This window comes from Sebastes fasciatus, chromosome 17, assembly GCF_043250625.1.
Source record: "Sebastes fasciatus isolate fSebFas1 chromosome 17, fSebFas1.pri, whole genome shotgun sequence".
Lineage (NCBI taxonomy): Eukaryota > Metazoa > Chordata > Actinopteri > Perciformes > Sebastidae > Sebastes > Sebastes fasciatus.
In genome coordinates, this window is record NC_133811.1 from 30266314 (window position 1) to 30293245 (window position 26932).

Below are 26932 nucleotides of genomic sequence, written 5' to 3' on the forward strand. Positions count from 1 at the left end.
GTCAGTTTAAACTGTGTTGAATTTAATCTGGATTATGACTTAAATGTCTTCATGTGTGTGTAATATTATAACACAATCACCGCACTGAGCTCTGATTGGTCAGCAGGAGGTGCTTTTATAGGAGTTGATCTCTTATCTGGAACATAACCTGCTGCGGAGCAGGTCAGCCGTTCAGCATCAGTTACCATGGAGATCTACCCCGGTAAGAAGTGATCCAGCTTTGTAGGACGGAAAACCCAGAGTTAACCCTGAAGTTACCTCGATAACCACAAACCCTGTAGAGTTCTTACCGGCTGTTTGAGTGACAGCACGGACCCTTTTCACTGTGACACACTGAGAGTGTTGCTTTTCTAATGCTCCGGGCATAATTAGGTTGGCAAACCAGCTGCATTACCTCCACCTGCTGGACTGGAGTGTGGAGCAATAGATCGGCAAAATAAAATTAAAATAAATAATAATAAAAATAAACAATTATTATTATTATTATTATTATTACTATTATTATTATTAATAATAATAAAAATAAATAAATAAATAAAATCCATCTAGAATGTCTTTAGTATTAATGAACAGCCTCACTGCTCCCTGAAACCTAAAAACACCTTTAACAAAACTGAATTGAGGTAAAAATCATTTTATGTTGTGAAACTGAACTGAATCAACCTCCAACAAACAATAAATAAACAGATAAATATGAACTGTTTTTCAGAAACACTTTATTCATGAAAAAAAACATAATATGTACAAGTTGTAGTAAAAATGGTTGATGTTGCTCTCTATACAGTAATGGCCTCAATAATCCACCACACTCACTGATTGTAATGATAGAACATCTCAACGTTAAACTGACTCATAAATAGGAGCCATGAATTCAAAGAAACACTTCACAACGTGGGCTGCCGCCTACTTGGATGACGTCATCATCCACAGCACCGCCAACCTGAAGAAGTGTGCAGTTGTATGAGGGAGGTACGGTATCTGGGGTACCACCTGGGCGGCGGGCAGGTGTGTCCTCAGGTAGATAAGACAGCAGCGATTGCAGCCTGCCGAGGCCCAAGACCAAAAAAGAGGTGAGGCGGTTCTACAGGTGGTTCTACAGGCTGCTACCGGCGGTTCATTCACGACTTTGAGGTAGGTTGATGTAGCAGTGACCAGATGGAAATATGTGTCCAATGAATCAAGATCATTCACCACAGTGATGCAGAACTCCATCCATCCATCTCCTATCCGGCTCATCCTGCTGAGAGTCGCGGGGGACTGGAGTCAATCCCAGTGCTCACTGGGAGAGAGGTGGAGTTCAGTTTATCACCAGCAGGATAGACAACCATTACACTGATTGTTCCAGTGAAGATTTATCCATAAACCTAAAGAGACAAAGAAAATAAAAATACATAAAATAGAAAACAAACTATTTACCATAAATGTTTGGAGAGTTCAGTTCAACAAAAGCACATATTTACAGCCTCATGTAGACCTCAGATATCCATGATTCAGTCATTGAAGGGTTAACATGTTGTTAGTATAAATCATTTATTTTAATTTGGTTCGACACCATTTTAATAAATTGGTGTTTTTAATCTACAGACAGTTTATCTGAGCTGCTGATGTGAAGCTTTCTGAAAGCATCTCCGTCTTTCTCTTAATAATCTCACTTCACGTCATATTAAACAGTTTCACCTTCGTTGTGGAAAAACTCAAAGATGTTCTTTCCAGCTCCAACGTGTCACAGAAGTTTTATAGCGGATAAAGAAACAATCACAGAAGCTCCTTCTGCACATAGTTTAAGGCAGCTTTGTTTAACAACAGGTGTGAATGCTTCATGTCCCATATGAAGCAACTCACTGTGTGCAGGCTGGTGTGTTCATCATTTAGGATCCTGGATTCAGTTCCTCCAAGACCTCAGCGTTGTTTACAGCTGTAAGGTCAGAAACACATTGTTAGCCCTCAGCAAACACTGCAGGAAGAAGTCCTTCAGCACAAAATACACTAACTCTTTTTAATCTACAGAGATTCAGCTCAGAGGAAATAGAATAAAAACAAGTTGTACTTACGAGATGGAGGGCGTTTGGCTGAAATAAAAAGACAAGACTAGTTATTGATGTTGTCACAGTTGAAGATGTCAGACTTTGTCTCCTTTAATGTTTCCAGTGATGACCCGCTCTTCTACTCACTCAAACTCATCAATAAATCCCTTCTACCTTTTGTTTGACATCATTTATCTTCCATCACCTCTCCCTTACATCATCATGCTATAGTCATATTATCATCAAACTGTGGCTCTGAGCCTTACAGCACTGACTGCTGGTTCAAACACATTTAGATGTGCTGGGAAGTGAAATTAGTTTGGATAAAAGCATCAACTTAAAAGTCTCAAATCAAAACAGAGAGGAAAAGACATGAGACGATGTTTCTGTTTGGGTTTCTCACCGTTCCTCTTTTTATAAATGACGACTCCAACCACAGCGATGAGGACGAGAGCAAGAACAACCACTGCAGCGATGATGGGGACGGTCATGTCAGTGGGCTTCTCTTTCTCTGTTGAGCACAAAACAACAACAAATAGTCACAACCTGAACACATGAAGCAGGCGCCTCTAATCTCTGAACTGTGGCTACACATTAAAACAGTTACACAAGGCTTTATAGCATCTAAAATCTAAAACTAATTTACAAAGGTGACAGTGAACTAAATGTGTGTTTGCCATCTCCATCACTCCTGATCTCAGTCTCACCTCTGTTGGTCCTGATCACTGCTTTGTCCAGTTTGGTGACGAGGTGGTCCTTCACACCAGAGAGCTGAAACACACAGTCGTACCTCCTCCAGTCTTCAGCTGATGAAAGTTTCAGGTCAGCACTCATCTGGAAGGTTCCATCGTGGTTGGGGAGGATCTCTCCGAGGTCCACGTCCTCATGAAGGTCCTCTCCATCTTTCCTCCAGAACAGTGCGGCTATGTCAGGGTAGAAACCTGTAGCGTGGCAGCTGACTGGAGAGGAGGGAGTCTTCTGGAGGAGAGACACTGAGGGAAGCTCTGGAGAGTAAAGACAACAGTATTATTATTTACTGCATATTAATATTAGCATTCCTGTTTGATGTGTTTTAAATGCCTTCGTAACACATAGGGGAGAGCGGGGTCAGTTGGGACAGGGGGACAGTAGGGACAGAGACTTTTTAAATATACGGTGTTAATATTTAGACTGCATTTATTCAATTTAAATGATATTTGTTTAGTCCAGAACAAGATGTCCCAACCGTTATTTATCCGTTAATTTTATCTAAATTGTGTCTTTCACGTTCGGGTTTAGCTCTAAAAAAACTTGATATAAATTTTTAGCAGACACCTGTATCTGTTCAGGGATCAAACTATTCTCATTACTGGTCAAGTAGTCTGTGAGCAATGGGACGTTATTTGGTGTCGATACCAAAGTGTGAGAGAGGTGAGAGGAAATGAAAGAAAGAGAAATGTGTGTAAAGAGAGACGCAGTGGGTCTCTGTATGTTGGTGACATGTACTGTAATGTTACTGTTGCTTAGAAACAGAGGAGACATATGAAGATTGTTCAGGTCATGTGATTCTACCTGTTCTCAGCAGAACGCTGCTCCCATAGTTCACAAAATTCTTCAGATAATCAGGACAACGCTGGGTGAGGTAGTGTTTACTCCATGCTATCAAAGCTTTGTCATTATCCCACTTGTGTTTGGTGAAGACAGCCTGTTGTTTTGGAGCGACCCATGTCTCTGTCTTCAGGTCAAATGATATCCAGTCTTCTCCATCATAACCATACTGATCATAACCTTTAACCTCATCAGTCTCATCGTCCCATTCACAGCCAACCATCCACTGGAAAATGTTGACATCTGAGAGAGAGAGAGAGACGGCATTAAACCAGAGTGAGATCACAGCCCAGTCATCTATTATCAGTTGACATCACATCTTTACCACAGAGACACACTGATCCACAGACACCAAGACAGAGGATCTACACCTCCTGCTGTTATTGGCTCCATGAAAGACACTTACAGCCAATCATCATGTGGACAGTGTGGACGTCTTGGAGAGAGACAGAGAGGCAGAGACTGCTGGGAAACAGAGTGACATCCTAACACAGTTCAGATCCTCTTTTTACCACAGAGACACAGTGCCTCCACTGAGACCAACAGTTTCTCTCCACTGCTGAAGGTGCTGTGGCTTCATGTGAGCTGCAGGAACAGAGTCCTGACTAGCAGACTCACATTAAACCTGATCCTGGACTGAACCTTACACCCACTGAGACCCTGCAGCCAGTGGATCAGTCCAACAACATCCTCTTCCTGTGACAAACTCCAGACCAGACTGTCCTGAGGCTGCTCTAGAAGCTTCCACTGAAGGACACTTTCAGTCCAGGATGAGTCACTAGACTCCAGCTGCTCAGCCAGGACAGCACTGTGTTACTACAACTGGTCACAATAAGGCAGAGACCATCAGGACCATTATGGAGACTGGGAGGCAGTCTGTGTGTCCTGATTGGTCCATCCATCAGTCAGTCATTCAAGACAACCAACAGCTGTTTCCAGCTGCAGATGTTGGCTTGATGCTGCCTGCTGGGATGGACCAACACACTGTGGTCAGTACAGTAGAGTTAATCTAATCTAATCTGGAGTTCTACTGTATAGTTAGGGCTGAAACGCATTATTCTTTTCATCATCAATTATTATTGGATTAATAGATTAAACATTTACTTATTTTAAAATGTCAGAAAATAGTGAAGATGCCCGTCACAAGTTCTCAGAGTCTAAAGTGAAATCTTCAAATTGATTCTTTTGTCTGAACAACACTGAACAGGATTTAATATTAAATGATAAAAAACAGAGAAAAGCAGCAAATTCTCATATTGAGAAACCTGAACTAGAACATATTTGATAAATTAAAAATGAAATACTGTATCATAGACACACTGTGGTCTTATAAAGGTAATCTAATCTAATCTGTAGTTTTAACATATATTTAAGGATAAAAGTTATTATTCTTGTGATTATTGATTATGTCATGAATATGAATAAATCAATAAATTGTTTACACTGTAAAATGTCAATAATTATAATTAAATTAAAAATATTATTAAATGATAAAAGTATTATTAAAACCTCCTGCTCCTCCTCTCATATGAGGACCCAGCAGAAGCAGCCTGCGGCCCGTTTACAGTCCTGCTCCGTACTTTAAGAAACCAGCAGGCAGTAATGTTCCTCTATCAGCTGTGGGTTGTAAAACTGTTGTGATAAACAGGTTCCTGCAGCAGAGTTCTTATGGACCAACTCACTGTGGGCAGTTCAGTAGACTGATTCTGATCTAATCTAGTGGAGACAAAGGGTTCATCATCTCTGCTGGTTATTATGGGATGGACAGAAACACTGTGTGTGTGGTAACATCTGTTCACTAAAATACAGGATGAAAATATAAACAACATTTTATCAGTAGAAAGTGAAACATGAACAAACCTCCAGTTTGGTTGAAGCGCTGCTTTGCATCTTCAATGCCGACTTTGAAGTCCTGCTGGTGACCCATACATTTCTCAGCCTCCCCCTCCCAAAACTGAGGATAATCTTCTGTGACTTTGTTCATCCAGTCCTGTTTGGGTTCTGCTCTCCTGGTGTTACTGTCATAGTGATACATCTGAACTTCATCAACCAACCCAACAGCCACAAACTCTGGGAAGTTTGGGACTCCAGTAGATCCAGTGACGAAATACTTCATAGAGTGAGTCACTGGAAGAGAAAGTTAACGTCATGATTTCAGTCTTTATATCATACTTTTATAAATCACTGAACAATTTTATTTCTCTGAACACAGAATCAAAAAGAACTACAAGGGCGCCTGGCTTTGCGGCAGCGGGAGAGGGATAGAGTGGGTCTGCCGACGAATCAGCTTCCAGGATTTCCATTTTCTCTCGACAAATCATGTAGCTTTCTGGCGTTTTTTAATGTGGGCTGATTGATTCGCTGTGAAATCAATGAATAGGTTTGTAATGTTACTCTGTCTGAGCTAGCCTGGCTTTAATTATGTTAGCTAGACTTGGTGAATAAGTTACCAATCACTTTATCATCTGTTCAGAGCTCTGATCATTATGCTGAGGCTACGTTACAGTTACAGTTACATAGAGGTAACGTTACTCCTACTGTATGAGCTCCTCAGCGTTGTTAAACTACCACAGTCCCTTCTTTTAGCTCAGACAGGTAAGATAACTGTGGTGTTATATTAATGATTATATGATCATAAACGTTATGTTAATACTAAAGCTATATACAGTATGACTGCTGCTGTATTAGCTTCTTAACGTTGTGAAACAAAGTTTACTATCACAATCACTGTTTTTAGCTCAGACAGGTAAGATAACTGTGGTGTTATATTAATGATTATATGATCATAAACGTTATGTTAATACTAAAGCTATATATACATATACAGTATGACTGCTGCTGTATTAGCTTCTTAACGTTGTGAAACACAGTTTACTATCACAGTCACTGTTTTTAGCTCAGACAGGTAACTGTCAGATAACTGCTGTGTTATATTAATGTTCATGATTCATGATTATATGATCATAAACGTTATATTAAACGTTCATACTTAAGTTATATAAACATGACTGTAGTTTGTAAGGTTTTTCAAGGTAAAAGAAACATAATTATCATATGTGTGAAATTGTTTCTACATATAAGTTTTATTTCAATGTCTGTTTAGACTTCTCCAGGCTGTCAGTCATCCTGCATCCTCTGCCCCAGAAGCTCAGCCTGCAGTCCAGTCTGAATCCTCACCTGGTGTCTCAGGTGGCAGAAATACAGTTGGTAAGTAATGTTTACATAAACCTCACAATAAAGCAATAGTAACAGTTGGGTCGAATCTATTTAACATACAACAGACAGCATACGGACATTAAGACACTATATGTTACATGTAGTGTAATTTCACAGCAGTTTATCCTGTTTATTTGCTTACTGATGATAAATTGTATGTTTAGGGGACGGGTATGGTGTGCCAGGTATGGATCGGGTTGACAGCCTTGCAGAGCACCTGGTAGAACTGAGGACACAGACCTCCATGACTCTCAGCAACCAGCAGGTTAGTAATATCTGTAATTTGGAATACTATGCTTAGTCCAAAAAGAATAAGACAATGTTGTTGTTTTCATTTCATTAATTACTCACATAAGCCTGTTGTGTGAATAAATATTCAGTCTCTGTTGTTCTTTTCATGTTTCTTTATAAGGGAAGCACAATTGTGGCCCTGTAGCAAAACCTGCTGGACGTTGACAGAGGGCCCAGCAATCTACAGTGGGCTGGTCACTGCCGGAGGCCCCGCTGGAGTCTGAGCTGAAGGAGTTTCTGGTGAATCTGTGTGCTGTAAATCATTCTGTCTGATGTTGCAGGGAATCAGACCCAATGACAAACATTAAGAATAGTATTATCTTCTTCAAATGATTTGTTCTTGTTGTTTCACGTGTTCCAGGCCCAAAGACAATAAAGTTAAAGCTTTAATATCATTACTGTCTCAATTCATGTGTATTCCTATGGTTATTTTTTTAATTAATTACACACAGCAAGTCCATCCCAATATTGCTCAACTATTCTCCAGTACATTATGATTTATTCTACTAACATTTTGACCTATCTTGCCTAACAGTTCATTAATCAGTCATAAGGAGGATGTATGCAATAATAATAATGCAAAACATCATCATGGATGATGATAATGTTTTGTATATTTGTTATGTGTAGTAATCTACCAGTTATATGACTGTATAAGGAAACCTGAACGATTTTCAATATTAATGTATTAGTTGCAGTGCACAAGTCTTGCATTAAAATTATATCTTGAGTCAATTCAAGTTTACACGAGCAACACAAACTATTTTTTACTGCATATTATAAACTTCGACCCTGCCGGAGACGAGATTCGAACTGCCTCTCAAGTGGACATGTATTCTTCCCCCCGAAAAGCACAAAAAATAATGTTTTTATTCTTTAACAAAAATACTATGGTGTATAAAGACTTCAAAACACCATGTGGGTGAAAATAAGAGCTACAGAATTGTGTTTTCTTCTCTCTTTCTCTCTTTTTCTTTCTTTTCCCACCTTCTTCCCCCGCCCACACTATTGTTCCCCAGCTTTTGCGGAGTTGGTAGAGCAGGCGTCCATGTGTTAAGGCTTGGTCCTGACCGCGGCGGCCCGGGTTCGAATCCGGCCTGTGGCCCTTTCCGCATCCACTCTCTCTCTCCCCCCTTTCAAGACTTTATCCACTGTCCTCAATAAAAATGGAAAATGCCCCCAAAAAAATAACTTTAAAAAAAAAAAGAACTACAAGACATCCTAATAATCTCTGTGTAGTCAATAAATATATAAATATATTTAGTTCCAGACACTCTTTAATATTTCTGATGATTTAGTCTTGAAAACTGTTTTAATTCTGAAATAAAATATAAAGGAGTCTCATATTTAGGTCATACAGTTGTGTAGCTGACATTCATTGATAGAAAGCAGTTTGTAAAAACAGACATCATTTATTGATTTATTTGTATCTAGTGCTGGATATCTCAATGTGAAGAGAAAGTCCAGTTTAGTTTCCAGTTAGTGGAGTCATTTATTCTTCAGGATGCATCATTAGTAGTTCACACTCCTCATTATCACATTAGTTTGAAGTCTGTCTCTACTGTCCTCTACTCTACTGTCCTCTACTGTCCTCTACTCTACTGTCCTCTACTGTCCCCTGCTGTCCTCTGCTGTCCTCTGCTGTCCTCTACTGTCCTTTACTGTCCTCTTCTGTCCTCTACTGTACACGTCTGTCCTCTACTGTCCTCTGCTGTTCTCTGCTGTCCTCTACTGTCCTCTTCTGTCCTCTACTGTCCTCTGCTGTCCTCTACTGTCCTCTACTGTCCTCTGCTTTCCTCTGCTGTCCTCTACTGTCTTCTGCTGTCCTCTACTGTCCTCTGCTGTCCTCTGCTGTCCTCTGCTGTCCTCTACTCTCCTCTACTGTCCTCTACTGTCCTCTGCTGTCCTCTACTGTCCTCTACTGTCCTCTGCTGTCCTCTACTGTCCTCTACTGTCCTCTGCTGTCCTCTGCTGTCCTCTACTGTCCTGTCCTGTCCTCTACTGTCCTCTGCTGTCCTCTGCTGTCCTCTACTGTCCTCTACTGTCCTGCGCTGTCCTTTACTGTCCTCTACTGTCCTCTGCTGTCCTCTGCTGTCCTCTACTGTTCTCTACTGTCCTCTGCTGTCCTCTGCTGTCCTCTGCTGTCCTCTACTGTCCTCTGCTGTCCTCTGCTGTCCTCTGCTGTCCTCTACTGTCCTCTACTGTCCTGCGCTGTCCTTTACTGTCCTCTACTGTCCTCTACTGTCCTCTGCTGTCCTCTGCTGTCCTCTACTGTCCTGCGCTGTCCTTTACTGTCCTCTACTGTCCTCTACTGTCCTCTACTGTCCTCTACTGTCCTCTGCTGTCCTCTGCTGTCCTCTACTGTTCTCTGCTGTCCTCTGCTGTCCTCTGCTGTCCTCTGCTGTCCTCTGCTGTCCTCTGCTGTCCTCTACTGTCCTCTACTGTCCTCTGCTGTCCTCTGCTGTCCTCTCCTGTCCTCTACTGTCCTCTACTGTCCTCTACTGTCTGAATGCATCTAGCTCATATTTCTGTGTTAAGCTGAACTTTAAATATTCTGCACTGAAAGATGTTTAACAAATCTGTCCAAGAATAAATGTGATTCTGTTAATACATCAAATCCTTAAACAGCATCGCCCGACCGATGCTGGATTTTTGAGGCCGACACTGATATCAATATTCAACATATGGGCCGACAGTATTTTGAATAGAGACACAGAACATAAACAGACAAACTTGATACAGATTCCTTAGTTGTTGTTGTTTTGTGACCAGTAGAACTCAGTGGGACATTTCACAGTTTACAAATGAACTGGTGCTCTCTGGAGGACAAACTATGTGATGGAGACACTGTTTATGAATGAGCTCAAACTCAGTTTGGCATTTCTGCACTTCAGTTTCTTGTTACTTATCAGCCGATATATACACCGATACCATATATCTGCAATAAGCTGATATCAGCAAATAATATGGAGGTGTGATTTATCAGTGTAGCTCTACTAAACAGCATGATATAGTACAGTCAATGGAACTATCAGTGTGATGTCATCTGACCCAACCAACACAACTCAGTATGGAGGTACTACGTTAAAGCATTATTAGATAGAATAATATACTATATGAAATATTATATCACTGAAGAAAATAAATAGATGATGATATGAATGTTCAGTAGGTTGTTATTGATTATGTGTGTTTTTCTGTGTTGTCTAATTATTCTCTAAATATCATTTATTTATATCTTTTCCTATGCAAAATGTTAAATTAATTAATCTGTATGTATGTTTTATTTTATTAATTATGTGTTTGCTGGATTTTTTTATTCTTTATTTCTTTATTTATATTTTATTTTTGTTTTGTTTCTTTATTCATTTTTGCTTTTGGTTATTTACATTATTGTATGTATTTATTTATTTATTTATTTTAAATCTTAATTTTGAACCGTCATTCCCTGTGTAGATATATTATTATACGTTATTTTGTCTAGGCAGTGGGGGGTGAAGAAAAGTGAAAATGCTCTGTGGTAAATATCTGTGAATAATATTATTTTTCTTAAATTAAAAAAAATTATATCAGGTTTTTGAAATGGAATTTTTCAAATCTTTTTCTTTTTTTTTTTTACATTAGTACCAATTCCCAGAGGACAAGAAGCAAATTTTTAAGAAAACTATGGTGACTAAAGTCCAACACTTTTAGCTGCTACTGGCTGCTAATTGGTAAATGTTGTTTAGACATACAATATGCAAAGCTCCAAAGCACCTTGTTTCATTATTACTGTGAGCTCTAACAACTTAAAAAGCGACTCTCTTACACCCCCTAGAGCCTGGAGGCATATTACACAAATACAATACCACAAAGAAATACATGGCTCCTACAAAAATATACTTCACAATACCATAAAACACAATATAACAGACAATACAGATACACCACCCACTACAGATAATATACAATCATAAAATAAATAAACATGTAAAAAGACAATAAAATGTAAGTATCTAGAACATGGGGTTAAACAACGTGTAAAATAAGATCTAGGTTAAATATATGACTACAATATATTATTATTACCTGATGAAAAATTATGAATGAATGTATCTCAATTATTATAAATAAACTCGTTAATAAAAAAAGACTGATGGTGTTTTCATTTCTGCCTTAAAGTGTTGTTAATGAAGCTCTTCAAAGTGACTTACAGTAAAGTTATTATAACTACTAAACGTTGTTAGTAAATCTTACCTGCGGATGCAGCGTGGCAGAGGCACAGCAGGAAAATAACTTTACTCATTTTGTTCACATAAAGAAACACCGAGAAGAGAAATTCACCACGATGTTACTCCTCTCCTTCTCCGTCTTCTTCTGGTTCCTTCCAACATGCGCAGCAGCTTCATTCTGACCATTAGAAAACTCCACATTGGCTGTGCGTCATGACTCATCATGAGTTACTAGGTGAGATTGAACAACACAGGTTTTCAGTGGGAAGTGACACTATATATTGACAGAAACACTACAGAACAGGAGACAAACAGCAGCACATAATGTATATAAAGTCATAAATATGACTTCATCAAGTTATTGTTGGTTTTCTAAAGACAATGTATAATGGTAACAATTATGTTACAATATGTTTTGTTGTTATTTAACGTCATCCTATTAAATATTTAGGTTTTTGTCATTATATATAATAATAATAACATATTGTAACACAATTGTGTTACAATTATTCATTGTCTTTAGAAAACCATCAATAATTTGATGTAATATCATATCATATAATATAATATCACAGTTGAGGCACAGGAGTTTGGACCCATAAAATGCTTCATACATTTTATTAAAAATTATGTAATTAATGTCATCTGAAGGGAAAAAAAACATTATTTTTTATATATATATATACATATATGTATATATATATGTATATATATATATATATTATTTTAGAACTCAATAAATAATTTAGTTCAATCTCTTAAAACTGCAGGTGGAATAGAGGTATTTTTTTTAAAAAGCACTAATTAAAACAGAAAACAATGATATGAAGGCATTAGGAAGAAACTGATTGATAAAGTCGTGTAAAATTGGAATGATGAAATGAAGCACCTGTGAGATATGAAAAACAGTTTAATGTGAGGCTACAACCTTTCAGGAGTAGAATCCCGTCTGTGAGAACAGAGGTCAGATGAGGATAAGTAAAACAGAAACAATGAATGGACCAGAACACTCACACATACAGTCTACACATACAAACTGTGTTTTACCGACCATCACTCTATTTAATACAACACATCAAGGTCATGGCCCTCATATCCAGAGAGCAATACTTGGGTGTTTTTATGTGCTTTTAACATGCAACTTTTTAAAGAAAAAGATAAATACAACTCATTTCCTTTTGATATATTCACCAGATACAAGGGTTATTTTCCTTTAGGTGCAGTTTCTTGTAGATTTAAAGCCAATTGTTCACACTTTATGTATGACTTTTCAGTCTCACATCATTGAAGTTTTACTGATGATCATGTTTGATGTTGTTTCTTCAACACCAGAGGAATGTGGCAAAACGAAGAAGACAAGAAGCTGCGATGGCCTGGCAGGGACCAAAATAACAACCATGTTACTGTGTATGCCACAATATGCAGATCATGCTGGATCTCTGTCAAACAACACAGAAACGAAACCTAACAGACTCATCAGGGGATTTACGAGAAATGCTCCAGAGGGTTGTGCTGTTTGTGGCCAGTGGAGGAGCTCTAACCCCGTTACTGAGTCCTGAAAAGGCCTCATAGCCTACCAGAAATAAAAAACAGCAGGGTTCAGCAGAGAGACATTAAAAAGGAGTTAATCAAGTTGCATTGTGGGTAGGTTCATTGGGACTCACTGCTTCTGCCTGTTCCAGATCATTAGTGTTATCTGGAGAGTTTCATGTCTGTGTTTATAAAACAAATGAAAACATATTGTCATATCTTCTATTCTTGATCTATTTTACATTTCCTTTGGTTGAAATAATTATGTCTCTGTGATAGAAATCAAATATTGACGCCCACAGCTACAATATTCATATTATTGTATCTACAGTCACAGATGTGTGAGCATATATATGGAATCACAAAAAGACAGAACTTTGGAATATTGGGGATTTTATTGAAAAGCAAAACAGTACAAAAGGAGTGAAACAGCAGAGCAACTTCATTCAACGTTCATCTACTTAACCCAACACAAGACGAGATCTTGAGCATCGCTCTTCAATTTCTTTACGTTTATAAAACTAAGAGAGAAATCGTCTCTTGTCCCAAAAATACTAGCAGGAAATATTTACAAGAACATTTCTATCAGTGTGCTGAGAAGCTTCAAACATCCCACAACCCTTTAGAAGATCAGCTAACATTACAATATATTAATGTGTCAAAACAGATCAACAGATATTATGAAACAACAACATACTCCTGATTAATTAAGAAAAAACCTCAAAGACATAAAATATTATTTGCTTTGGAAAAACAAGATCTTCAAAATTTAGAAATAATCAAACAAACTATTTACACAACTGGAAAATAAATGTTGAACTGATGTTTCTATTGTGTGTGTGTGTGTGTGTGTGTGTGTGTGTGTGTGTGTGTGCATAGGGGAGGGCAACATTGATACAACCCCTCACTGTTGATGTTGTGATATATATAATTCACCACAGTGATGCAGAACTCCATCCATCCATTTCCTCTCCGGCTCATCCTGCTGAGAGCCAAAGAATGACTTCATCACTAGAAACAGTAAAGGAAACTCTACTGGTTGACAAATATCTGTTATCTCAAGGTATATATCATCATAGTGCCACACCCTAGGAGTGTACATGGATGTGTGTGTGTGAGTGTGTGTATAGATAGAAATATTTCTATGGTGTCTATATATGTAAAGTTATATTTGTGTTACCAATAACCAGAAAACCCTCATTTGATTTACCAACATTTAAACGCCACTTTTTTTTTTTTTAATTGAAACTAAATTATCTAAAATAATGTAATGTCACCATTTCTGTTTGATAATATTTGTAAAATATTTGTCAAACTATTTTTCAAATCAGTTTTCTTTGTGTTCCAGTCGATGAGCATCTACTACTAGATTACAATGTGGTGGCACTGCTCCTTGCTCCAGAGCAGAATACATCCATCAATCAGAGATAGTTCTCGGTGGGTCCGTCACTACTAGCGTCACCTTTCACATTACATGTTGTCATTTGATCAATTTTTCACACACAAATATTGATGAATGCAGCTTTAAAGCCTCATTGCACTGCAGCTCTTAGACCACATACATTAAAGTGATATTCAATCCATCTTGGTGGTGAGGTGGCACCTTTTGTTTATATTGTGTTGAGACTTTATAGATAATAAAGTTTAATGTTGCCAATTTCTTATGAAGTGATGTTCACCGTCCTCTTCACGCTTCACGTGTCTCACATCTGTCCGGACAAATAAATAAGCATTCATAAATGAACAGTGCAAAGAGTCTCACTGATAATATCTCAATAATGAATCAAAGATGGAAAGATGAAATCATGATGATAGAAAAGTAAACGCTTGTACATTCTCAAAAATGTGCATAAATACAGACAGATAGAGCAAGTACAGAGACATTAGTTACCATTATTGATCAATTCATTTGATCAGTGGTTTGTCGCTTTTTACACTTCCTCTTGAAGAAACACTTGAAATAGACGCTCGCTCTGAAGAGAACAAAATACAAAATTATTTGAACGATAGTCAAGTAAAGGACAAAATTAAGATAGATAGATAGATAGATAGAAAGATAGAGAGATAGATAGATAGATAGATAGATAGAGAGATAGATAGATAGATAGTTGGATAGATAGATAGATAGTTTACATCCATGTCTGTCAAACATGTCATCACCTCATAATTTTTAATTAGCATATGAATTCTTGAGTCCAAAAATGCATTTTGTGAGGTCACAGTGACCTTGACCTTTGAACACCAAATTCCTATCAGTCCATCCTGGAGTCCAAGTGGACGTTTGTGCCGAATCTGAAGGAATTCCCTGCAGGTGTTCCTGAGATATCGGGGTCACGAGAATGTGGCGTACGGACGAAAGAACGGACAATCCAAAAACATAATGCCGGCCAGGCACGGAGGCATAATTAAGAAAAACCTCAAAGACATAATAATCAATACCAGATTTCCACCTGTGCAATTGTGTTAATAGTCTGCTTATTGTTAATACTGTATATATTGTTCCAATGTTTTTATATTCCCCTTGTTTATATTGTTCCTATTTTATATTTCCTTCTATTTAAATTGTTCATATTTTATATGTCTGTCTACTTTTGTTTTGCTTTTTGCATCGTGTTGTATCTTGATTTTGTTTTTTTACTGATGCTTCTTGTTTTTTGCACTATCCTCTCTGCTGCTGTACACAGCAAATGTCCCCACTGTGGGGTGAACGCATGGATGTATTAAGAGAACTAGGCTGCCCCGTTCATTCCTATGAAAGTTGCTCAGTGGCGCATGAAGTCAAAATGGCTCGACTTCTGAGTGGAAAAGTACCCAGATCTTCGGAAAAAAATGTTAACACTTTTAAATACATATATTTGTGGATTTCTATTACATTTATTTAAAACAAGACATATATAGATATATAGACATACAATGATAACTATGTGCAGTGAAAAATATTTTTGTGGAGAGAGTAATTTATATATAAATCATGTAATGGCAATTTTCATATCTGCAGTTAACACTGTACCTTTAGATAATCTCAGGGCCTCACATGTTCAACTTTGTCACCATAGGACAGTGACCTGACATTTTAGATCTCTGTAACTGCAAACAACAGATTGCTGAAATACTTGTTATGTCTTGTGATGCTCTGTTGTCTGCTGTGTGCTGACGCATTGATACACTTTCTATCATTCTCTTCTTTTCTTCTTTGCACTTATCTTCGTGTTATGCTTTAAATGTATAAATACTGACTACTCTTTGTATTCGGGGCTCACTTGCCACAGTCCACAACAGGTGGCTGTGCTCGTGAGTCCATCTGCAGATGCTTTAGTTATTAATGTATGCCTTTTTAATAAATTCACTGAAAGACAAGTTGTTACGTTGGTTTGTGTCTTGTTTTAACAGAAACTGCCACCACAATCACAAAATACATTTGTGAATCCTTCTGTGTGCATTTGTTAATATTGAGACTGATCCGACTCCATACTTTTTAATCTACAGAGATTCAGGTCAGAGAATGAAATGTAATTTTACTTACGAGATGCAGGGTCTTTGGCTGAAATAAAAAGACAAGACAAATTACACATTGTTAGCCCTCAGCAAACACTGCAGGAAGAAGTCCTTCAGCACAAAATACACTAACTCTTTTTAATCTACAGAGATTCAGCTCAGAGGAAATAGAATAAAAACAAGTTGTACTTACGAGATGGAGGGCGTTTGGCTGAAATCAAAAGACAAGACTAATTATTGATGTTGTCACAGTTGAAGATGTCAGACTTTGTCTCCTTTAATGTTTCCAGTGATGACCCGCTCTTCTACTCACTCAAACTCATCAATAAATCCCTTCTACCTTTTGTTTGACATCATTTATCTTCCATCACCTCTCCCTTACATCATCATGCTATAGTCATATTATCATCAAACTGTGGCTCTGAGCCTTACAGCACTGACTGCTGGTTCAAACACATTTAGATGTGCTGGGAAGTGAAATTAGTTTGGATAAAAGCATCAACTTAAAAGTCTAAAATCAAAACAGAGAGGAAAAGACATGAGACAATGTTTCTGTTTGGGTTTCTCACCGTTCTTCTTTTTATAAATGAAGACTCTATAAATCATCCCAGCGATGAGGACGAGAACAAGAACAAGAACAACCACTGCAGGGATGATGAGGCCGGTCATGTCAGTGAGCTTCTCTTTCTCTGTTGAGCACAAAACAACAACAAATAGTCACAACCTGAACACATGAAGCAGGTTAGAAGAAAAGAACATCATAGGACAATGAAATTGTGTTTTGTCTGTTTGATTATTGATATGTTTCTATATTAATCAAAGCTAAGTAAACAGTGGACAGGCAGCACAACAGAAATGGTGGTAATAACTCCGGGTCCAGAGGAGCATGTGCATTGGTTTAATACTGATCTAAACCTTCTAATTATATATAAAAACTAGATGATAGAAAGTGACAACAACACAACTTCCCATCCACATAAAACTACATGAACTGCAGGACAGTGACAGTGAACTAAATGTGTGTTTGCCATCTCCATCACTCCTGATCTCAGTCTCACCTCTGTTGGTCCTGATCACTGCTTTGTCCAGTCTGGTGATGAGGTCGTGCTTCACACCAGAGAGCTGAAACACACAGTCGTAGCTCCTCCAGTCTTCAGGTGGGACTGATGAAAGTTTCAGGTCAGCACTCATCTGGAAGGTTCCATCGTGGTTGGGGAGGATCTCTCCGAGGTCCACGTCCTCATGAAGCTCCTCTCCATCTTTCCTCCAGAACAGTGTGGCTCTGTCAGGGTAGAAACCTGTAGCGTGGCAGCTGACTGGAGAGGAGTTAGTCTTCTGGAGGAGAGACACTGAGGGAAGCTCTGGAGAGTAAAGGGAGAGAGATTTGTTGTGTTTTTTATTTGTTACTATCATTCCAGTAAACAGTACTGGTACTTTAAAAGATCTCCTGTAGGAACACAAAAATGATGATGTGCGAAGATACTGTCTTCTGAATATTATTAACGTACCACAGACGTAGCTACTGACCAAAAGTGAAGTCAGATGTCAATAATCAGAACCCATAACTCTTTTTCCCAGCTAAGTCAGGGTTTCTTCAACCAGTAGAAAAGGTATGTCAATGTATTTCTTTGGTATTTTTATATCATTATGATGAAAATGTTACTAAACAACTATTTCAGACGATGTGAGTCCTCCACATCCAGCTACTCACATGATTCTTTTATATCAATAAACTAAAGATCACAAAGTTTACAGTACAAAGGGGAGTAGCTGGTTTTCTTAAAATAATATGTTTTAGTCAACTGTCAAAAACTGAAAGTGTGACCCTGAGGTTTTTGGAGGGGAGAGCGGCAGAAACAGAGAGAGAAGGAAAACAACAAACGTGACAGAGATCAACAGATAGCCCATGTGTCATTTGAGAAACAAAACTGTTTTTATCAACATTGTTGTGTCTATGAAACTACATCAGGTCATGTGACTCTACCTGTTCTCAGCAGAACGCTCCTCCCATAGTTCACATACTTCTTCAGCCACTCAGGACACTCCTGGGTGAGGTAGAGTTTATACTGTGCTCTCGAAGCTTTGTCATGATCCCACTTGTGTTTGGTGATTAAAGCCTGTTGTTTTGGAGCGACCCATGTCTCTGTCTTCAGGTCAAATGATATGAAGTCTTCTCCATTATAACCCCACTGATTATAACCATTAACCTCATCAGTCTCATCGTCCCATTCACAGCCGTACATGTATTGGACAATGTGGACATCTGAGAGAGAGAGACAGAGATAGCATTAAACCAGAGTGAGATCACAGCCCAGTCATCTATTATCAGTTGATATCACATCAGTGGCGCCATATGACCCCGAGCACCAATAGGAAGCGTCACACTGCAGCGTCTAGAGTAGTTTTACACTGCATTAGCTACTAATGCAGGCCGACTTAAACTTGATTTCCCATCTGAAAAGGCCCCCCTTCAGGGGATTACCCATTGTTCTGATGGCACATCCCTTCTGAAAATACACCTCTCCGTGCACATGGCTAACTATTATGCAGAATGAGATCATCATCTCATTGCCTTGAATGCCTTCATTGGTTGGGTTGGTTGGTTAGGTTTAGGCATGAGGAGTGAGATTAGACATGTTACAATATCAGGGTAAGCCAGAGGCAGAGTAGGTTGGGTCGCGCCTTAGCCATGGTAGGAAAAAAACTCCCAACAGGGAAGGTCCGATGATGTCATTTTGCATAATAAATTAGCCATGTGCTTCTTTTCGGGATATATACAGGGTAGGGATGTTAATAATTAACCGTTTAACGTTAACCGACATTAAGCATTTTAACCGATTAACGCTATCAGTTAAAATGGTTAAAATAAATATTAATAATTAATAAAAAGCTGAGAAAAACTTGTCACTTTAAGGGAAAATGCTGGTCCACCTTAAGAGTCCACCTTAAGAGAGTCTGAACCGGCGTTACAGCCTTGGGTCTTGAGCTCGCTTGAGCGCAGGAGTTGTAGCCTCGTAGCATTTATTCACCGACTAATAAACTGTACAGACACGGTCTGCTACACCTACGTTCACAGCTAGAACGCCACCGACAACACACACACTGTCTGCTACACTTACGTTCACAGCTAGAACGCCACCGACAACACAACCGGTCTGTCGGAAACTCGCTGAAGTTTTGCTGCGCTGACAGACCGTATGTGTGTGACTACGGGGAGCACGAAGCTACCAGCAGAGCTACAGCTGCAAATGTAGCACAAACACACACACTGTCGGACAATCGCTATCGTTAATCCGGACAGACACACAGCTGACAACCTGCTAAACTAAACTAAATGTGCAGTGGAGACTTTTCCTGGGAAACTGGCTGCATGTCTGCGACACTACACGCAGCATCTAAGTTATCTATCTGCTAAGTTAACGCTCCCGTACGGGTGAACTGGGGACTCCGTTGTCTGTTGTGCTCATACACAGCAGCTGGAGCACCGCTGCATGCAGGGAACAAATCTTGTCGGTTAACGGTTAATAATCAGTTAAGAATATTTTTCAAAATTAGCATCCCTAATATCGGGACATTTTTCTGGATAAAAAAACAGCAGCTCCTCCGTTCACTTGTATGTGTTTACAGGCCAGTCTTGCCTGGTCCAATATGGCGCCCACGTTGACGTACCATCCAGGAGTCAATGCGGCGTCTATGTATATATGTCTATGTTTTTACCGCTGTGTGTGTGTGTGTGTGTGTGTGTGTGTGTGTGTGTGTGTGTGTGTGTGTGTGTGTGTGTGTGTGTGTGTGTGTGTGTTTGCAACTTAATAACAAGAAAAAAACATTGATAAAACTTTTTGAGTAGAAAGTGAAACATGAACAAACCTCCAGTTTGCTTGAAACGCTGCTTTAAAACTTCAAGGTTGGATTTGAAGGCCTGCTGGGAACCCTTAGAGATCTCAGTCTCCTTCTCCCAGTACTGAGGATCATCCTCTGTGACTTTGTTCATCCAGTCCTGTTTGGGTTCTGCTCTCCTGGTGTTACTGTCATAGTGAAACATCTCAACTTCATCAACCAACCCAACAATCACAAACTCTGGGAAGTTTGGGACTCCAGAAGACGCAGTGTAGAAATACTTCAGAGAGTGAGTCACTGGAAGAGAAAGTTTGCAGCATTAGCCCATGGTTTCCCAATCTACCGCCAAAAACAGGACTAGATGTTATTTTGCAAACTCCTGCACAGCTTAAGGGTCTCATCTCAAATATTTATAGTACTATTGTGTCACTCAATAATGTTGCACCTGATAAGGTCCGAGCAGACTGGGGGGAAGAGCTTGGAACTAATAAATGTGATGAAGTATGGAGTGGTGCATTGGGGAGGTAAACGGGTCAACCTCATGTGCCCTCCTTCGCTTAATTCAGTTCAAGGTTCTTCATCATATGAACCTGAAAATGAGCACGATATGGGACCTTTTATTTTTTGGGCTTTTGGTTATTTACAATATTTTATGTATTTATTTTATATCTTAATTTTGAACCATCATTCCCTGTGTAGATATATTGTTATACATTACTTTGTCTAGGCAGTGGGGGTTGGGAGAAAAGTGAAAATGCTCTGTGTTAAATATTTGTAAATAATATTATTTTTCTTAAATAAAAATGTTATATATATATATATAAAAACTGGAAGCAAAAGTTAATAAATGATATCAGGTTTTTGAAATGGAATTTGTTAAATCTTTTTTTTTTACATTAGTACCAATTCCCAGAGGACAAGAAGCACATTTTTAAGAAAATTGTAGTGACTAAAGTCCAACACTTTTAGCTGCTACTGGCTGCTAATTGGTAAATGTTGTTTAGACATACAATATGCAAAGCTCCAAAGCACCTTGTTTCATTATTACTGTGAGCTCTAACAACTTAAAAAGCGACTCTCTTACACCCCCTAGTGCCTGGAGGCATATTACACAAATACAATACCACAAAGAAATACATGGCTCCTACAAAAATGTACTTCACAATACCATAAAACACAATATAACAGACAATACAAATACACCACCCACTACAGATAATATACAATCATAAAATAAATAAACATGTAAAAAGACAATAAAATGTAAGTATCTAGAACATGGGGTTAAACAACGTGTCCCAGATAGCAGTAGACTCAGGGGCGGATCCGCTCCCAGGTCGGTTCATCCGCCCTAGTGTCTCACTCATTTCGGCCATTTAATTGCTCTGTAGGCTGTTTTTAATTCTGAAGGCCAAGTTAGCTCACGTAACAGCACATTAGCATTAGCATTAGCATCAGCTAACAGAGCGTTAGATTTGAGATAAAGTTAACAAACATCCATTTGGATGGATTTATTTCTGTCTGTGAGGTGGGGTGATTTAAACATCACGTTAAGCCTGTCCTGGTTATTTTAATCCAGTCCTTAGTGCATATTTCAGGAGAGCAAGACCCCATTGTAAATTAATGTTAGCTAACTGTACTCTGTCTGCTGGATTAACGCAGACAAAACGGCTTGTTTTTTACATTTTTCGTTGCTATTTCATCACTAAATTCACTTCTGAACATTTTTTGAGGCGAGAAATAAACTGTGTAGATTTTGAATATTGACTGTTTTACAATATCAGATGGCGAATCGAACATTTGCTCCACCGTTGTCTGAGTCAGAAGTCAATCAGGAAGTTCAATCAAAGAGAAGGCCAAAGCCAATGTAAGTATTAGGGGCCAGAAAAAAACTATGTATTGCTTTTTTTTCTTTTACAATTCTGAAATAGATTTTTTTTAATGCCAGAATCAATATATTTGCTTCATTTGAGTCTATGTGGAGGTAGAAGGAAAGAGGCTTTGTCATGCGCCATCAACGCGTCATATCTTTGGGGTATAACACATGTGCAGTAAAATCTGGTCTGCACTCGCCGAAATTGAACCAATCGCAACGCACGACCGCAGCTTCAGTTACACTGCGCATGTGTCATACCCCAAGACCCATGTCCGCCTGTGTCCCAGCCTCCTTCAATAGGCCCTGACCAAAACAAACCAGCCAGCCGCCGTGAGTCGAAATGAGAAAGTATAAAATGTTGGGAGGGTCTGTGTGGATACAACCTGCACCCTCAAATGTTAAATCCAGCGTGGTAAACACTAAACATCCAGTAAAGGATGGAAACACTTTGGGTTTCAAACATTGCAGGAAAAGCAGAGCTAGACATCACGGCTAAAGCTGCATGCTAACTCCGTCATGGACAGGAAACGTTATCGTTTTGCAGTAACATGCGGTCGAGCCGGCCGTTGCTCTCATCTCCGTGGTCAAACGTGGCCGACGCTATAACTATAGGGGGATGTATAAAGAGAACGGAGCTGACACTTCGATGACACAGCTGGTTGAAAATCTCCTAAGCATCCCTTTAAGGCAGAACTGTGCATGCAGAATATTCCTAACACAACCATCATGGCATTCTTGACCTTTTACACTAGTTTACAACTTGAGTTCTTTAGCCAGTGAAAACATTTATGATATTATTAATAAGGGAGTCTGCAAATCAAGATAACATTATGTTGACAGCTGAGCATGGTTATTTTTCCATCCCACTTCATAGTCATTTCTTTGGGGACTCGGATGATGACAGTGAGGAGGAAATGGAGGAAGTGGAGAATTTTGAGGAGTGGCTTAAAGATCCCGCCAATTCTCAGCTGAAGCAGAGGGTGGTGAGTTTTTTTGTTTGTTTGTTTTGTTATCATGTCAATCCAATTTAATGTGACATTACATTATAGAGTAGAATCTGAGGTTTTGCTCAGTTTAAAGCCCCTAAAATCTTGCTTCCACATCTTAAAGGTATAATATGCATCAATTATCTAAAAAACAATGTATAGACTGATAATATGTAATCCCTCTAAATCTTCTGACCCACTAAAAATGTGTGGTGGTGTCTATCCACAGAGACCCTGCAGCCCTCTCCCTGTATTTTCTCTTTTCTTATTATTTTGCTGTGTTCAGGAAGTTTCTGGGCTTCAGCAATAACGTTTTATTTCTCTGAATCACCGCTTTGTACTCACTAACGCCGATATCCCTCTCTTTATTCGTGCTATAGCTCGCTCCACCATCGCAGCTCTCCCTCCCTCCCTCTCTTGTTGAGGGGCCAACTGTGAATGTGTTGTGTTTAACTGTTACATATTCTACCTTTAAGTAGTTCTCTAGAACATTAAAGGATTTAAAGATGCAGCGACCCAGGGAGTAGACCCTTGCTTTGACGCAAAGCCTACGGTTACACTCTATTACCAGATCTTCCTATTAATACATTTGGCCATATCTTGTGCTTTACCAGATTCAATTTTGAGTGTAGTTTTCCCAAAACTGTCCTTATCTATGCTAATTTATACACTAAATATTGAATGTCTAGCAGAGAGGAAACAGAGGTTGTTAGACAGTAGTTATTAATTTTGTAATAAATGTCAGATTCATTCAAACACAAAACCATAGTAATATAAACATGCACAGACTACTCCAATACATTAAATGATGCTTTTCATATGAACAACTATATAGGTTTTTTGAGACTCAAGAGAGAAACATTCTTGTAGTCTTTGTTTTATAACATAGATCTGGCACAGTTTACATTTAAACCTCTGTTACACACACACACACACACACACACACACACACACACACACATCCTGAGAGTGGAATAGGGTAGAGGTAATGCACTACAATTAGGCTCAAAATGTTGTGTTCATATAGGAGGACATCTCCCTTGGGTCTAGAGAAGAAAACGTATGTAATTAACACTGGATATTTATACACTGTCTGATAAAAATACATTTTAAAAACATTCTGTAAATTATAAGATATTGACAGGACTTTTTTTGTTCCATTTTAGATTTCCTCCCTGGCAACCATCGGGGGCCATGACACAAAACGTGTGACATGGAACATCCTTGCCCACATGTTCCATGATGATGTTGGGAGGAGGAGAAATTGGAAAGAGATAAATGGGAAAAAGTCTTTCAGCCAGATGGCATCGAAGACGTTGCTCCTGAGTAAGCAATTGTAATAAATATTAAATTCAATTTGAAGTCACTCAGCAGTCTTAGGCAGTGTTCAAACAGACATCAGCACTCATGAGGAAAAACACAGCCATGATAATTAATTTGATTGAGACCACTGCATCGACACATCAGGGTGGGGGCCAATGCAGGGGGCTTCAGAAAACATTGCAGGTTATGTCTGGCTAAAAAGTGGAACCAGGCTCAAGTTTTGCTGTAACACAACTTTATCCGGCAAACCACCCAATTGGCCAAGATATGTGCAAGTGCACATTTCTGGTAGATTCTGACTTTCCTGTTTACATTACAATTGTTAGTAGACATTACTCCTCTATCCGGGATCCGCTGATCCTCATCATCCTGTTAACCCTCTGAGACCCAACTTTACTGTCTTTCTGAGGCTGTAGCAGGTTCAGTTTTAGAGCTACATATATCACATGAAACTAGAAAAACCTAAGGACTCTATTGATACCAACCATGTCATGCTGCCATGTCCAGAAGATTGCTAAATAACACTCCAAAGTTGGGCTAAATTTTGGTGAGGAAAAACTGTCATGTCCATTTTCAAAGGGGTCCCTTGACCTCTGACCTCCAGATATGTGAATGTAAATGGGTTCTATGGGTACCCACGAGTCTCCCCTTTACAGACATGCCCACTTCATGATAATCACATGCAGGTTTTTCAATGCAGTTTAAATGTGTTATTGTCTCCTTTTCTAAAAAGGTGTATTTGAATATTTCTGCATACTGGGGTCCCTAAACAGTCTTTTTAGAATTATATAAATTGTGTATCACTGTTAAGCTGAGATTCATGTGTGATGATGTTAGTCCCCATAGGAGCCATTTCATTATACTGTATTGTCACTTCTATCATTCTAAACACTTATACACTTTTACTATTCATTTTAATTCATTCATTCATTGATTTTTATTTCTTATTATTGACTAGAAGAACTTGACACACAGTCCTGAGCTGCATGTCATTACTTCATCTTTTTATGAAATTGTCATAATTACAATATTAATTCTTGAGTTGTGACCAGAAACGTGATTTGTGAGGTCACAGTGACCTTGACCACCAAATTCTAATCAGTTCATTCTTCAGTTAAAGTGGATGTTTTTACCAGATGTGATGAAATTCCCTCAAGGTGTTCCTTACTGTGTTCATTAAGATTTTCATTAAATAAAAAAAGGATTTTATACTATTTATGGAAGCATATCCTTTTTCCAGTATCACCTATTCAATGCATTTACAGTCTAATGACCTCTGTTTTTACATTATTTTTTGGCTTTTTCTCTTTATTAGATAGTCAGGACAGATGTGCTGGAAAGGGGGAGAGAGAGGGTTAACATGCAGCAAAGGGCCGCAGGTCAGATTTGAACCCGGGCCACGGTGGTAAGGCAGAGTCCACCTTTGGATAAAACTACAGACGGGATTTACAGAAACTATGCATTTATGTTTCTCAGCGTAACTAATTGTATCTGACATGAGCCTCACTGATAACTGCTGGCTCTCTTACAGCAGTAGCAGAGCTATTAAGTTACTGCTAATAACCCAATTGTCCTACTTCTGCTTCACAGTAAAAGCATTTACCTGGAGAACCACAGGGGGGCTTAAAGAAGAGGTTCAGATGTTTTCAAGTTTTAAATGAATTGAATGTTTTATTAATAATAAAGGCAGACTGGTTATAAGAAGTCTTCAAGCTTTTATAGAGCAATCTAGATGTTGGTCAGCTGGATTTTTGATATTTCTGTGGCTAGTTTTGGCCAGAGACATTTTTAATAAGGGATCCGGAACGGGTCCGGACCGAATGAGCCACTTCATGAACGGGTCCAAATCGGATCCGGGCTGGATGAGCTCATTTGTGAGCGGATACGGGCAGTGTCCGGGCCAGATCTGGTCTGGATCCGTGATCCGTATCTGTTACGGATCCGTCCCGCCGTGCAAGTGGACTCCTATCCGGACCCGTTTTGCGGATTCGTCTCAGAGCTAATATCCCTCCGGAGCGGAGTCAATTTGCTATCATATATTTAACCTAGATCTTATTTGTCTATCAGTCAAATAAGATCTAGGTTAAATATGACTACAATATATTATTATTACCTGATGAAACATTATGAATGAATGAATCTCAATTATTATAAATAAACTCGTTAATAAAAAAAGCCTGATGGTGTTTTCATTTCTGCCTTAAAGTGTTGTTAATGAAGCTCTTCAAAGTGACTTACAGTAAAGTTATTATAACTACTAAACGTTGTTAGTAAATCTTACCTGCGGATGCAGCGTGGCAGAGGCACAGCAGGAAAATAACTTTCCTCATTTTGTTCACATCAAGAAACACCGAGAAGAGAAATTCACCACGATGTTACTCCTCTCCTTCTCCTTCCTCTGCTGGTTCCTTCCAACATGCGCAGCAGCTTCATTCTGATTAAACAACACAGGTTTTCAGTGGGAAGTGAAACTATATATTGACAGAAAAACTACAGAACAGGAGACAAACAGCAGCACATAATGTATATAAAGTCATAAATATGACTTCATCAAGT

General features: G+C 38.8%; 1 protein-coding gene and 2 long non-coding RNA genes across 11 annotated transcripts in view; 2 read left to right on the forward strand and 1 right to left on the reverse strand.

Annotated features, from left to right (window-relative positions):
* The window catches only part of LOC141754421 (uncharacterized), an 87150-nt gene extending 73334 nt beyond the window's left edge, over nucleotides 1–13816 (forward strand). The window contains exon 2 of the long non-coding RNA XR_012590635.1: nucleotides 13739–13816. This is a non-coding gene — a long non-coding RNA (uncharacterized LOC141754421). The remainder of the gene's footprint in view (nucleotides 1–13738) is intronic.
* On the reverse strand, nucleotides 724–26814 carry LOC141754396 (class I histocompatibility antigen, F10 alpha chain-like). Of its 9 annotated transcripts, XM_074613426.1 has the most exons (9): nucleotides 26658–26805; nucleotides 20222–20488; nucleotides 18555–18617; nucleotides 3576–3791; nucleotides 2732–3028; nucleotides 2428–2535; nucleotides 2052–2069; nucleotides 1843–1915; nucleotides 1183–1364 (listed from the first exon to the last, which is right to left on the reverse strand). In XM_074613426.1, the coding sequence occupies exons 1-8, from the start codon at nucleotides 26704–26706 to the stop codon at nucleotides 1869–1871; spliced, it is 1065 nt and encodes a 354-aa protein (XP_074469527.1). In that variant the 5' UTR covers nucleotides 26707–26805; the 3' UTR covers nucleotides 1183–1364; nucleotides 1843–1868. The 9 variants fall into 9 exon arrangements, 8 of the variants coding, with proteins under 8 accessions (XP_074469533.1, XP_074469531.1, XP_074469527.1 ...); XM_074613432.1 differs by lacking the exons at nucleotides 18555–18617; nucleotides 20222–20488; nucleotides 26658–26805 and adding exons at nucleotides 5472–5738; nucleotides 11355–11439 and having other exon boundaries at nucleotides 724–1364; nucleotides 3576–3854; XM_074613430.1 differs by lacking the exons at nucleotides 18555–18617; nucleotides 20222–20488; nucleotides 26658–26805 and adding exons at nucleotides 5472–5738; nucleotides 11355–11514 and having other exon boundaries at nucleotides 728–1364; nucleotides 2428–2529; nucleotides 3576–3854.
* LOC141754424 (uncharacterized) lies at nucleotides 6374–7513 on the forward strand. Its single transcript, XR_012590638.1, has 3 exons — nucleotides 6374–6818; nucleotides 6992–7092; nucleotides 7240–7513. It is a non-coding gene; the product is annotated as an uncharacterized LOC141754424 (long non-coding RNA).
* Nucleotides 26815–26932: the final 118 nt, after the last annotated feature.

Coding starts and splice junctions, on each gene's coding strand:
- LOC141754396 (XM_074613424.1), bottom strand. CDS start 26,706: ATGAGGAAAGTTATTTTCCTGCTGTGCCTCTGCCACGCTGCATCCGCA. Junction 18,618..20,221: donor GCGTTTCAAGCAAACTGGAG/GTTTGTTCATGT, acceptor TCTCTCTCTCAG/ATGTCCACATTGTCCAATAC. Junction 17,038..17,412: donor AGTGATCAGGACCAACAGAG/GTGAGACTGAGA, acceptor CAACAGAGAAAG/AGAAGCTCACTGACATGACC.